This window comes from Sebastes umbrosus, unplaced genomic scaffold (assembly GCF_015220745.1).
Source record: "Sebastes umbrosus isolate fSebUmb1 unplaced genomic scaffold, fSebUmb1.pri scaffold_76_arrow_ctg1, whole genome shotgun sequence".
Classification (NCBI taxonomy): Eukaryota; Metazoa; Chordata; class Actinopteri; order Perciformes; family Sebastidae; genus Sebastes; species Sebastes umbrosus.
In genome coordinates, this window is record NW_023618537.1 from 45,001 (window position 1) to 57,284 (window position 12,284).

At 46.4% G+C, this 12,284-nt stretch overlaps 1 protein-coding gene across 6 annotated transcripts; it reads right to left on the reverse strand.

The window, feature by feature from the left end:
- Positions 1-2,309: 2,309 nt before the first annotated feature.
- Positions 2,310-12,284, reverse strand: palm1a (paralemmin 1a). 6 transcript variants are annotated; one of them, XM_037763287.1, is made up of 10 exons: positions 12,230-12,284; positions 11,302-11,341; positions 9,432-9,512; positions 9,188-9,315; positions 8,105-8,150; positions 7,894-7,918; positions 7,549-7,617; positions 6,387-6,452; positions 4,187-4,318; positions 2,310-3,435 (listed from the first exon to the last, which is right to left on the reverse strand). In XM_037763287.1, the coding sequence occupies exons 1-10, from the start codon at positions 12,235-12,237 to the stop codon at positions 2,822-2,824; spliced, it is 1,209 nt and encodes a 402-aa protein (XP_037619215.1). In that variant the 5' UTR covers positions 12,238-12,284; the 3' UTR covers positions 2,310-2,821. The 6 variants fall into 6 exon arrangements, with proteins under 6 accessions (XP_037619215.1, XP_037619214.1, XP_037619217.1 ...); XM_037763286.1 differs by having other exon boundaries at positions 11,287-11,341; positions 12,230-12,282; XM_037763289.1 differs by lacking the exon at positions 6,387-6,452 and having other exon boundaries at positions 11,287-11,341; positions 12,230-12,282.

The following is a 12,284-nucleotide window of genomic DNA, read 5'->3' on the forward strand; positions in this document are numbered from 1 at the left end:
GGCTGACCTGCAACCAATCCTGGTTGAGGAATGGAACGCCATCCCACAGCAACGTGTGACCAGGTTGGTGACCAGCATGAGGAGGAGGTGCCAGGCTGTTGTGGCTGCGTATGGATCTTCCACCTCTACTGAGGCTCCTGACGGTGGATTCAATCAATCAATATGTCGTGTTTGTTCCTTGTTACTGATAGAGAGTTCAATCATCCACCAAACAACTCACAACAAGAGTCAACACCAACAGGAGAATACACTGTTTACCATTGACGGAGCATTTTGGCAAATTGATCTTGGGCGCTACCCACATCATCAGCTGTGCTGCTCATCCCACAAACACATGATCCTTACAAGTGTGACATCATTGTGAAGGTAAATAAACAGGCTTTCCAACGATGTAGAATACAATGACCATTAGTATTGGAACAACAGAGAAATAATCCACCAAACACAAGTTTAACTACTTTGTTTTTCCAGGTTATATATAATGTATAAGTATCATGAAGTCTTTATTGATTTCTTGATGTGTTGCTGTTTGATATTTTCATCATGAATCTTCCACAAGTCGTATTGATCAGTTATTGATCAGTTATTGATCCTCAGAGGACTAAGCGTCTCTCAGGACGAGGACCAGCCGTCTCTTCTTGTCCTCACTTTCCTCTCAGTCAGCCATGTTTGTTGTGTCGTTGTCACCGTGGCGACCATCAGTTCAGATCTGTCGATGGAAGACATGACGCCGTTTAAAGCTCAGGTGTCTCTGATGATGTCACATGCCTGTCAACTATTATGGGATGGATTGTGATGAAATGTGGTTCAACACATCTACTATAAACTAAATCAACTCAGAGGGGACAGAACCAGGTTCAGACCAGAACCAGGTCCAGACCAGAACCAGGTCCAGACCAGAACCAGGTCCAGACCAGAACCAGGTCCATACCAGAACCAGGTCCAGACCAGAACAAGATCCGGACCAGAACAAGGTCCGGACCAAAACAAGGTCACGACCAGAACAAGGTCCAGACCAGAACCAGGTCCAGAACAGAACAATGTCCAGACCAGAACAAGGTCCAGACCAGAACGAGGTCCAGACCAGAACGAGGTCCAGACTAGGTACCGAGCTCACCTGATGAGACCGATGAGAATCCGTCCAACGGAGCAGCGTCAGCGGAAATTATAATCCAAACATACTTCAGATCACATTGACATCTATGAGATCTTCAGTTTGCTGTCCCTCAAAAGGGGGCGTGGCCTTGACTTTAATGCCCGGTTCAGACTCCACGATATCAGCCCGATTACAGCCCGACGCGGCCGCCGTAGGGGATCGATTACAGCCCGACACGGCCGCCGTAGGGGATCGATTACAGCCCGACGCGGCCGCCGTAGGGGATCGATTACAGCCCGACGCGGCCGTCGTAGGGGATCGATTACAGCACGACGCGGCCGTCGTAGGGGATCGATTACAGCCCGACGCGGCCGCCGTAGGGGATCGATTACAGCACGACGCGGCCGTCGTAGGGGATCGATTACAGCACGACGCGGCCGTCGTAGGGGATCAGGAACGATAAATTCGTGTCGTGTGTGAATATCGATCCTCTTATCTGGTGTAGTGTGTCATAGTACATGACAACCAACGCCACGTCTGGGACGCCCCACGACACCCCGAGGAAAAGTCTAGCCTGTCAGAATGTTTCGTCTCAACACGCCTAGTGTGACGTCATCTCCTACGACGTGTTCCTTTGCGTTGACCAATCAGGTGCTCTCTCCAGCGCGCAGTCACAGTCAGGTCACTTGGTAATAAACAAAATGGAGAAAAGAAGTAGGGATGGTGAGTTTGCTGCCGTCAGGTGGGACAACCAAACGGACTGAAGTATGGACAGCCCATACCGTCCTCTCTGTGCCACCCAGGAGCATCACCAGACCGCCAGCATCACACACAACGCTTCTGTTGCCATGATCGACAGTTGCTTCAACCGCCTCCCCGATGACGTCTGAATTTCCGCGTGATCGTGCAATATGACGTGCCGTGATTGGTCGTGGTCATACGTGTAGTCTTGCCAGTCACCCGACCGAGACACTGCAAGAGTTTATGGCGCTGTGATCGTTAGATCTGACATGGTGACCATCGTCAAAGACACAAATATCCGGGAGTCTGATGCCGGCATTAGTGAAGTACTGCATGTGGCGGTCTGATGTACAGAGAGACTGACAGCTTAGCAACGGTAACTATGGGTGGTGGAGGTGATGGAGGTGGTGGAGGTGACTGAGGGGATGGAGTCTGTGATGGTTATCTGTAAACACAAACACAGAACCAGTCGTACTCGTTGAGCTCCGATCGACTCACTTTTATTTTCTCGGTTATAAAACTCCGACTAACAGAAAGATGAAACTCTGCAGAGAAGCTAGAAAATGAAACTAAGACAACTCTAAAATCCACTGTTTCATCTGGTGGAGCTTCTAAAGAGAGAGAGCAGGTTCATGTTACAGGTCTCAGGACTGCATGGCTAATGCTAATGCTAATGCTAATGCTAATGCTAATGCTAAGCTAATCAGATTGAGCAGTACAAAAGTAAAAAGGCTTCAAGGAAATAGAAAAAAGTAAAGAAAGGTTTTATAAAACAGAGGATGAAGAAACAGGAAATGATGTCATGTTGTTAGAGGCTGACGGCGGTGGGTGGAGTTTAGTTCCTGTAGGTTTTGTCCTGGAAGTCTTTTTATGTTTAGATGATTATATTTGGAAGCAGCGCCTCCTGCAGGATCACATGATGCTGCAGGGTCACATGATGCTGCAGGGTCACATGATGCTGCAGGGTCACATGATGCTGCAGGATCACATGATGCTGCAGCACTTACATGGCGGTTTCTCCTTTCTTATCTCCACCGCTCCTCCCTTCACCTCCTCCGCCTCCCCGGCCCTGTTGCCGTTGCTCGTCCCCCTCGTCGTTGCCGTCTCCATCGTCGCCGTCTCCGGGGGTTTGGTGGAGGGTGGTGGGGCGGTGGAGACGGGTGGTTGTGGAGCCGGTGTCTGAGCGCCGGCGGCCTCCTCCTGCCCTCCGCCCGGTGATATCTTCCCGTTGGCGTCATCGATGAGCACCAGCTCGGCCTTCACCGTCCCCTGCAGACCCAGAACTTTCTTGGTCTCGTCCTCGTCCTCCACGTTCTGGTACCCCATGAACACCATGGTGACGGGGTTCTCGGCGCTCGCTTCGGCCACGCTCGGCTCGCCGCTCAATTTGGCCTCCAGCCCGGTGATCTCCTCCAGCCCGGTGATCTCCTCCAGCGGCGGCTCGGGACCCTCCTCCTGGACCTCCGCCGTCGGGAGAGAGGTCACCGTGGCGATAGTCTCTGACATCATCGAGGCCTCGTCGGCTTTGTGAATGAGTTCTTCGACCTCCGAGAAGCTGAGCAGCTGGACGCCGTCTTCGCCGTTCATCTCGTGGACCACTGAGAGACACAGAATCAGGATCAGAGTCCAGGTCGGGACACCTGGTGGTTACAGCTCACAGCTGGAGGACCAATAGAAACACACTATTCGCTGCTACGCTGTGTGATGTCACACAATCAACAACTAGACCTTCAGCTGGAGTCTTCCTCCTCATTCAGGTCTGACCTCAACATGTCACCTGATCAGGTCTGTTTGTCACCTGACAGTCACCTGCCGGTCACCTGACAGTCACCCTACAGTCACCGGACGGTCACCTTACAGTCACCTGACTGTCACCTGACGGTCACCTGACGGTCACCTGACTGTCACCTGACGGTCACCTTACAGTCACCTGACTGTCACCTGACGGTCACCTTACAGTCACCTGACTGTCACCTGACTGTCACCTGACGGTCACCTTACAGTCACCTGACTGTCACCTGACGGTCACCTTACGGTCACCTGACGGTCACCTGACGGTCACCTGACTGTCACCTGACAGTCACCTGACGGTCACCTGACTGTCACCTTACAGTCACCTGACTGTCACCTGACTGTCACCTGACAGTCACCTGACGGTCACCTTACAGTCACCTGACCGTCTGAGTTTGTCTGTTTTTGGCCTTCATCATTTCACCTGAAGCTTCACAGTTAGAGACATGGGGAAGAGGAGGAAGAGGAGGAAAAGGAGGGTCTATAACTCTCTGAGTATCTGGTGTAAACAGGTTTTCGCCCGCCCCCCTTTGAGGAGGTCTTTATTGATATTTTCACCTTTTCTCTCGTCCTCGTAAACTTTGACCCCGTGGTGAGAGAGGTCAACAGGAAGTCTGGTGTTAGTGGACAGAACCCTGGTTTCCCCCGTCACTTTGTCCCGCTCTACTTTAATCTCCACCGAGTACATGGCTGGACAAGGACGGGTAGGACAGGGACAGACAGACAGACAGACAGGTGTAAGAGACAGACAGGTGGTTACAGGTAAAGACACATAAACCTGAACTCTTCCTTCCTGTCGACGTGCTGCGACCTCTGACCCCCTTACTGCTGCTAACCTGTGCTGTTGGTGGTCTACAGGTCTAAGGCTGTGACCTGGACCAGGTCTACAGACTTTGGGTCCAGTCCATAGTGATGGACAGACGCCGACTAACGGGAGGTGACCATCATGTTTGTTTTCAGACACTTTGGTGTTGTTCATTATTATATATTAATTACTTCTCATTACACACATCGGAGTCCCCCTGAGTCCCCCTGAGTCCCTGGGAGTCCCCCTGAGTCCCTCGGAGTCCCCCTGAGTCCCTCTGAGTCCCTCTGAGTCCCTCGGAGTCCCCCTGAGTCCCCCTGAGTCCCTCAGAGTCCCGCTGAGTCCCCCTGAGTCACTCTGAGTCCCTCTGAGTCCCCCTGAGTCCCTCTGAGTCACTCTGAGTCTCTCTGGTTTCAGAAGGAGTCACTCTGACTCTCTCTGGTTTCAGAAGGAATCACTCTGAGTCTCTATGGTGTAAGAAGGAGTCACTCTGAGTCTCTCTGGTGTCAGAAGGAGTCCCTCTGGTTTCAGAAGGAGTCACTCTGAGTCTCTCTGGTTTCAGAAGGAGTCACTCTGACTCTCTCTGGTTTCAGAAGGAGTCACTCTGAGTCTCTCTGGTTTCAGAAGGAGTCACTCTGAGTCTCTCTGGTGTCAGAAGGAGTCACTCTGAGTCTCTCTGGTTTCAGAAGGAGTCACTCTGAGTCTCTCTGGTTTCAGAAGGAGTCACTCTGAGTCTCTCTGGTGTCAGAAGGAGTCACTCTGAGTCTCTCTGGTTTCAGAAGGAGTCACTCTGAGTCTCTCTGGTGTCAGAAGGAGTCCCTCTGGTTTCAGAAGGAGTCACTCTGACTCTCTCTGGTTTCAGAAGGAGTCACTCTGAGTCTCTATGGTGTAAGAAGGAGTCACTCTGAGTCTCTCTGGTGTCAGAAGGAGTCCCTCTGGTTTCAGAAGGAGTCACTCTGGTTTCAGAAGGAGTCACTCTGAGTCTCTCTGGTGTCAGAAGGAGTCCCTCTGGTTTCAGAAGGAGTCACTCTGAGTCTCTCTGGTGTCAGAAGGAGTCCCTCTGGTTTCAGAAGGAGTCACTCTGAGTCTCTCTGGTGTCAGAAGGAGTCACTCTGACTCTCTCTGGTTTCAGAAGGAGTCACTCTGAGTTTCTCTGGTGTCAGAAGGAGTCACTCTGAGTTTCTCTGGTGTCAGAAGGAGTCACTCTGAGTCTCTATGGTGTAAGAAGGAGTCACTCTGAGTCTCTCTGGTGTCAGAAGGAGTCCTCTGGTTTCAGAAGGAGTCACTCTGAGTTTCTCTGGTTTCAGAAGGAGTCACTCTGAGTCTCTCTGGTTTCAGAAGGAGTCCTCTCTGGTTTCAGAAGGAGTCTCTCTGGTTTCAGAAGGAGTCACTCTGAGTTTCTCTGGTGTCAGAAGGAGTCACTCTGAGTCTCCTGGGTCAGAGGATACTCTGAGTTTCTCTGGTGTCAGAAGGAGTCACTCTGAGTCTCTATGGTGTAAGAAGGAGTCACTCTGAGTCTCTCTGGTGTCAGAAGGAGTCCCTCTGGTTTCAGAAGGAGTCACTCTGAGTTTCTCTGGTTTCAGAAGGAGTCACTCTGAGTCTCTCTGGTTTCAGAAGGAGTCTCTCTGGTTTCAGAAGGAGTCTCTCTGGTTTCAGAAGGAGTCACTCTGAGTTTCTCTGGTGTCAGAAGGAGTCACTCTGAGTCTCTCTGGTGTCAGAAGGAGTCTCTCTGGTTTCAGAAGGAGTCTCTGGTTTCAGAAGGAGTTTCTCTGGTTTCAGAAGGAGTCACTCTGAGTCTCTCTGGTTTCAAAAGGAGTCTCTCTGGTTTCAGAAGGAGTCTCTCTGGTTTCAGAAGGAGTCACTCTGAGTCTCTCTGGTTTCAGAAGGAGTCTCTGGTTTCAGAAGGAGTCTCTGGTTTCAGAAGGAGTCTCTCTGAGTCCCTCTGTGACTCACCTCTCTTCATCTCCTCCGTCGCCTCTCTCGGTTTGTTCATTCGAGGGCTTTTGTGAACTTTGACCTCTGCAACGGCTCATGGGAAAGAAAGGAGGCGGGCACAGAGAGGTCATCAGAAGGTCATCACAAGGTTTCATCTTCCTCTGTGATCCTTTCAGTTAGTTTTCTGACCACTGTAATCTGACTACTGTAATCTGACTATCTGTAATATGACTACTGTAATCTGTCTATCTGTAATCTGACGACTGTTATCTGTCTATCTGTAATCTGACTACTGTTATCTGTCTATCTGTAATCTGACTACTGTAATCTGTCTATCTGTAATCTGTCTATCTGTAATCTGACTACTGTTATCTGTTATCTGTAATCTGACTACTGTAATCTGTGTATCTGTAATCTGTCTATCTGTATTCTGACTACTGTAATCTGACTACTTTAATCTGACTATCTGTAATCTGTCTATCTGTAATCTGACTATCTGTAATCTGACTACTGCAATCTGACTACTGTAATCTGTCTATCTGTAATCTGACTACTGTAATTTGACTATCTGTAATCTGACTACTGTAATCTGTCTATCTGTAATCTGACTACTGTAATATGACTACTGTAATCTGTCTATCTGTAATCTGACTACTGTAATCTGACTACTGTAATATGACTACTGTAATCTGTCTATCTGTATTCTGACTACTGTAATCTGACTACTGTAATCTGTTTATCTGTAATCTGACTACTGTAATCTGACTACTGTAATCTGTCTATCTGTAATCTGACTACTGTAATCTGACTACTGTAATCTGTCTATCTGTAATATGTCTATCTGTAATCTGTCTATCTGTAATCTGACTACTGTAATCTGACTACTGTAATCTGTCTATCTGTAATCTGTCTATCTGTAATCTGTCTATCTGTATTCTGACTACTGTAATCTGACTACTGTAATCTGTTTATCTGTAATCTGACTACTGTAATCTGTTTATCTGTAATCTGACTACTGTAATCTGACTACTGTAATCTGTCTATCTGTAATATGTCTATCTGTAATCTGTCTATCTGTAATCTGACTATCTGTAATCTGATTACTGTAACCAGATTACAGTAATCTACTACTATAATATGACCCAGAGTAATCTGATTACAGAACACAGTAGCGTCTCACCTTGAACTATCTGCTGTGAGGCTGCAGCTCTGTCCTGCTGAAGGCTGCTGTGACCTTTGACCTCTACAGCTGATCAGAGAGAGTTATTATTATTATTATTATTATTAATAAACATGTTGTCATATAAACAGACGGAAGTGTGTCAGTGTGTATATCATAAATAGTCTCTCTCCTAGCCTCCTCCGCGTGCATCTCCCCGTGTGGGCGGGACTAAGATGCGAGGAGAGGAGGCGAGGAGGCGAGGAAAGGAACCAAGGAGGTCCAAACTAGGAAATGAGAAAGGGCCGCTGAGAGGAAACACAACAACTACACAACAAAACACCAACAAGAGAAGAAGGAATGTACCTTTCACTGATCCTGATGACACCTGCTGGTACAGAGACAGGAAGCTCAACTTCAAAATAAAGTCACTGTAGTCCAACAGGAAACAGAAAAAACTGCAATCCAAAACTACAAAATAAAATACAAAGAAACAGTCTGCTGTCTAAAGCACCAGAGCTCCACTAGTCTAGGGTAATCTGATTACTATAATCTCTGTGTGTGTGTGTGTACTCACAATAGTGTGTGTTATTGTTTCCAAACTGACCAGCTCCTCCTCCAACCTGCAACACACACACACACACACACACACACACACACACACACACGCACACACACACACACACACACACACACACGCACACGCACACGCACACACACACACACACACACACACACACACACACGCACACGCACACACACACACACACACACACACACACACACACGCACACACACACACACACACTGAATATTCACTTTAACTTCATCCACAATCCACTAAATTAAACCTTAATCTGGAATCTGATTACTGTAATCTGTCTACTGTAATCTGACTACTGTAATCTGACTGCTGTAATCTGACTGCTGGAATCTGACTACTGGAATCTGACTACTGGAATCTGACTGCTGTAATCTGGCTACTGTAATCTGACTATCTGGAATCTGACTACTGTAATTTGACTATCTGTAATCTACTGTAATCGGACTACTGTTATCTGTCTCTGTAATCTGATTACTGTAATATGACTACTGTAATCTGTTTCTGTAATCTGACTACTGTAATCTGATTACTGTAATTTGACTAGTGTAATCTGACTACTGTAATCTGACTAGTGTAATCTGACTACTTTAATATGACTACTGTAATCTGACTACTCTAATCGGTCTCTGTAATCTGATTACTGTAATATATCTCTGTAATCTGATTACTGTAATCTGACTACTGTAATCTGATTTCTGTAATCTGACTACTGTAATCCGACTACTGTAATCCGAGTACTGTAATATCTGTCTCTGTAATCTGATTACTGTACTTCGACTACTGTAATCCGAGTACTGTAATAGCTGTTTCTGTAATCTGACTACTGTAATCCGACTACTGTAATCCGAGTACTGTAATATCTGTCTCTGTAATCTGACTACTGTAATCCGACTACTGTAATCCAAGTACTGTAATATCTGTCTCTGTAATCTGACTACTGTAATCCGACTACTGTAATCCGAGTACTGTAATATCTGTCTCTGTAATCTGATTACTGTACTCCGACTACTGTAATCTGTTTTACATTAATCCAGATTAACTCAGATCAGATCAGACCTGTTGATGGTCTCCTCCAGGGTCCTGGTCTTGGCCTCGTCCTGCTCCAGTTGTCTCCTCGCGTCATCATGTTCTGGTCCAGTAGATGGCGCTCCTTCCAGCAGCCAGCGCTCCCTCAGGGCCTTCGACTGAACAGGAAGTAGAAACAGGAAGTAGAATCAGGAAGTAAAATCAGGAAGAAGAAACATCTGTCTCTTATTTATTTTATTTGACCTTTATTTAACCAGGTATCTCTCTGTCTCACCTTCAGGTGCTGCAGAGCTCTCTTGTCGTCCTCCAGCTGACGCTTCTTGTTCTCGATCTCTGTCTGCCACTTCCTCTTCTCCTGAAGCATGATGGGAAACAACGTCAGCCAGTCAAAACCCTGAGCATATAGAGACCTGCAGCGCTTTCACTGCTTTCACCTGCTACACATCAACTGACACTTTAACTGCTTTCACCTGTTACCCATCAACTGACACTTTAACTGCTTTCGCCTGTTACACATCAACTGACACTTTAACTGCTTTCGCCTATTACACCTTAACTGACACTTTAACTGCTTTCACCTGTTACACATCAACTGACACTTTGACTGCTTTCACCTGTTATACATCAACTGACACTTTAACTGCTTTCACCTGTTATACATCAACTGACACTTTAACTGCTTTCGCCTGCTACACATCAACTGACACTTTCACTGCTTTCACCTGCTACACATCAACTGACACTTTAACTGCTTTCACCTGTTACCCATCAACTGACACTTTAACTGCTTTCGCCTGTTACACATCAACTGACACTTTAACTGCTTTCGCCTATTACACCTTAACTGACACTTTAACTGCTTTCACCTGTTACACCTTAACTGACACTTTAACTGCTTTCACCTGTTACACATCAACTGACACTTTGACTGCTTTCACCTGTTATACATCAACTGACACTTTAACTGCTTTCGCCTGCTACACATCAACTGACACTTTAACTGCTTTCACCTGTTACACATCAACTGACACTTTAACTGGTTTCACCTGTTACACATCAACTGACACTTTAACTGCTTTCACCTGCTACACATCAACTGACACTTTAACTGCTTTCACCTGTTACACATCAACTGACACTTTAACTGCTTTCACCTGTTACCCATCAACTGACACTTTAACTGCTTTCACCTGTTACACATCAACTGACACTTTGACTGCTTTCACTTGTTACACATCAACTGACACTTTAACTGCTTTCACCTGTTACCCATCAACTGACACTTTAACTGTTTTCACCTGTTACAAATCAACTGACACTTTAACTGCTTCTGCCTTTTACACATCAACTGACACTTTAACGGTTTTCACCTGTTACACATAAACTGACACTTTAACTGTTTTCACCTGTTACCCATTAACTGAAACTTTAACTGCTTTCGCCTGTTACGCATCAACTGACACTTTAACTGCTTTCACCTGTTACCCATCAACTGACACTTTAACTGCTTTCACCTGTTACCCATCAACTGACACTTTAACTGTTTTCACCTGTTACCCATCAACTGACACTTTAACTGCTTTCGCCTGTTACACATCAACTGACACTTTAACTGCTTTCACCTGTTACACATCAACTGACACTTTAACTGCTTTCACCTGTTACACATCAACTGACACTTTAACTGCTTTCACCTGTTACACATCAACTGACAATTTAACTGCTTTCACCTGTTACACATCAACTGACACTTTAACTGCTTTTGCCTGTTACACATCAACTGACACTTTAACTGCTTTTCAGCCTGTTACACATCAACTGACACTTTAACTGCTTTCGCCTGTTACACATCAACTGACACTTTAACTGCTTTCACCTGTTACACATCAACTGACACTTTAACTGCTTTCACCAGAGGTTATACATCAGACATGTTCATATATATACAGTATATACAGTATGTATATATACATATATATACATACTGTATATCTATATATGTGTGTGTATATGTGTGTATTTATACAGTCAGAGTATATGTATATATATATCCAGTATATATATATATATATGTGTGTGTATAGGTGTGTACTTATACAGTATATCAGAGGTGGTGTGCGTTCACTGACAGTCTGTAAACTCACTGAGAGGAGCTGCTGTCGGTCCTGCTGAGTTTCACTGAGTCTGAGAGACAGAAACACTTCATCAGTTATCATTAATACTGTTAGAGAGACGAACAGAACCGAACAGAACCTGTACAGTAACAGAACCTCTACAGTAACAGAACCGAACAGAACCTGTAGTTTACTAGTAACGGGTTGTTGCTGCTGTTGAAGTGGACCAGCTGAACTCTGCTGAGCTCCACAGTTTCTGGACTCAAAGGATCCAGAACAAAGCTGCCGTCTCCATGGAGACCAGACCGGACCACAGAGAATCTGAGAGCACAGAACAACACCCACTAACGGGTCTGATTCATGTACCGGGCCCACTGGAGACCAGCTCACACTACAGGGTCCGGTACAGACCAGTACAGTCCTGACTAGTAGAGACCAGTAGAGACCAGACTGACTGATTGACAGCCCTAATAACAATATGATTGACCCTAGCAAAGCTTTTATTTTGAAATATGCGAGCGGAAGTCATCTGGCCCAGATGTGTCCAGCTTGACTGCAGCTATTGATCATGAATCAGATCCTTCCTGCAGAAACGGATCAATAAGTAATTATAAAGGCTCGCCCCATCATTAACCCTCTCCTGTCCGTCTCTCTCTGTCTCTCTCTGTCCGTCTCTGTCCGTCTCTCTCTGTCCGTCTCTGTCTCTCACACGCTCTTCATTCATCTGCTGTCTGATGGAGTCTGGTTGGTGCAGAGCCTCCCTCCCTCCCTCCTCCCTCCCCGGTTCCCGGTAATAAAGGTCCTGACTCAGCGGTCTGAGGGACTGATGCCGCACCATGACGACACACCAACACCACACGCACACATTCAGGTCACACTTCACGCCACAAACACAGAAAATGAAACAGTAGAAGAAGAAGAAATAATAATAAAGAAGAATAAATCAAAGTGTACTCACTCCTCCATCTCTGACTGAGATCAGATCAGACCAGACCAGACCGCTGCAGCCGGAT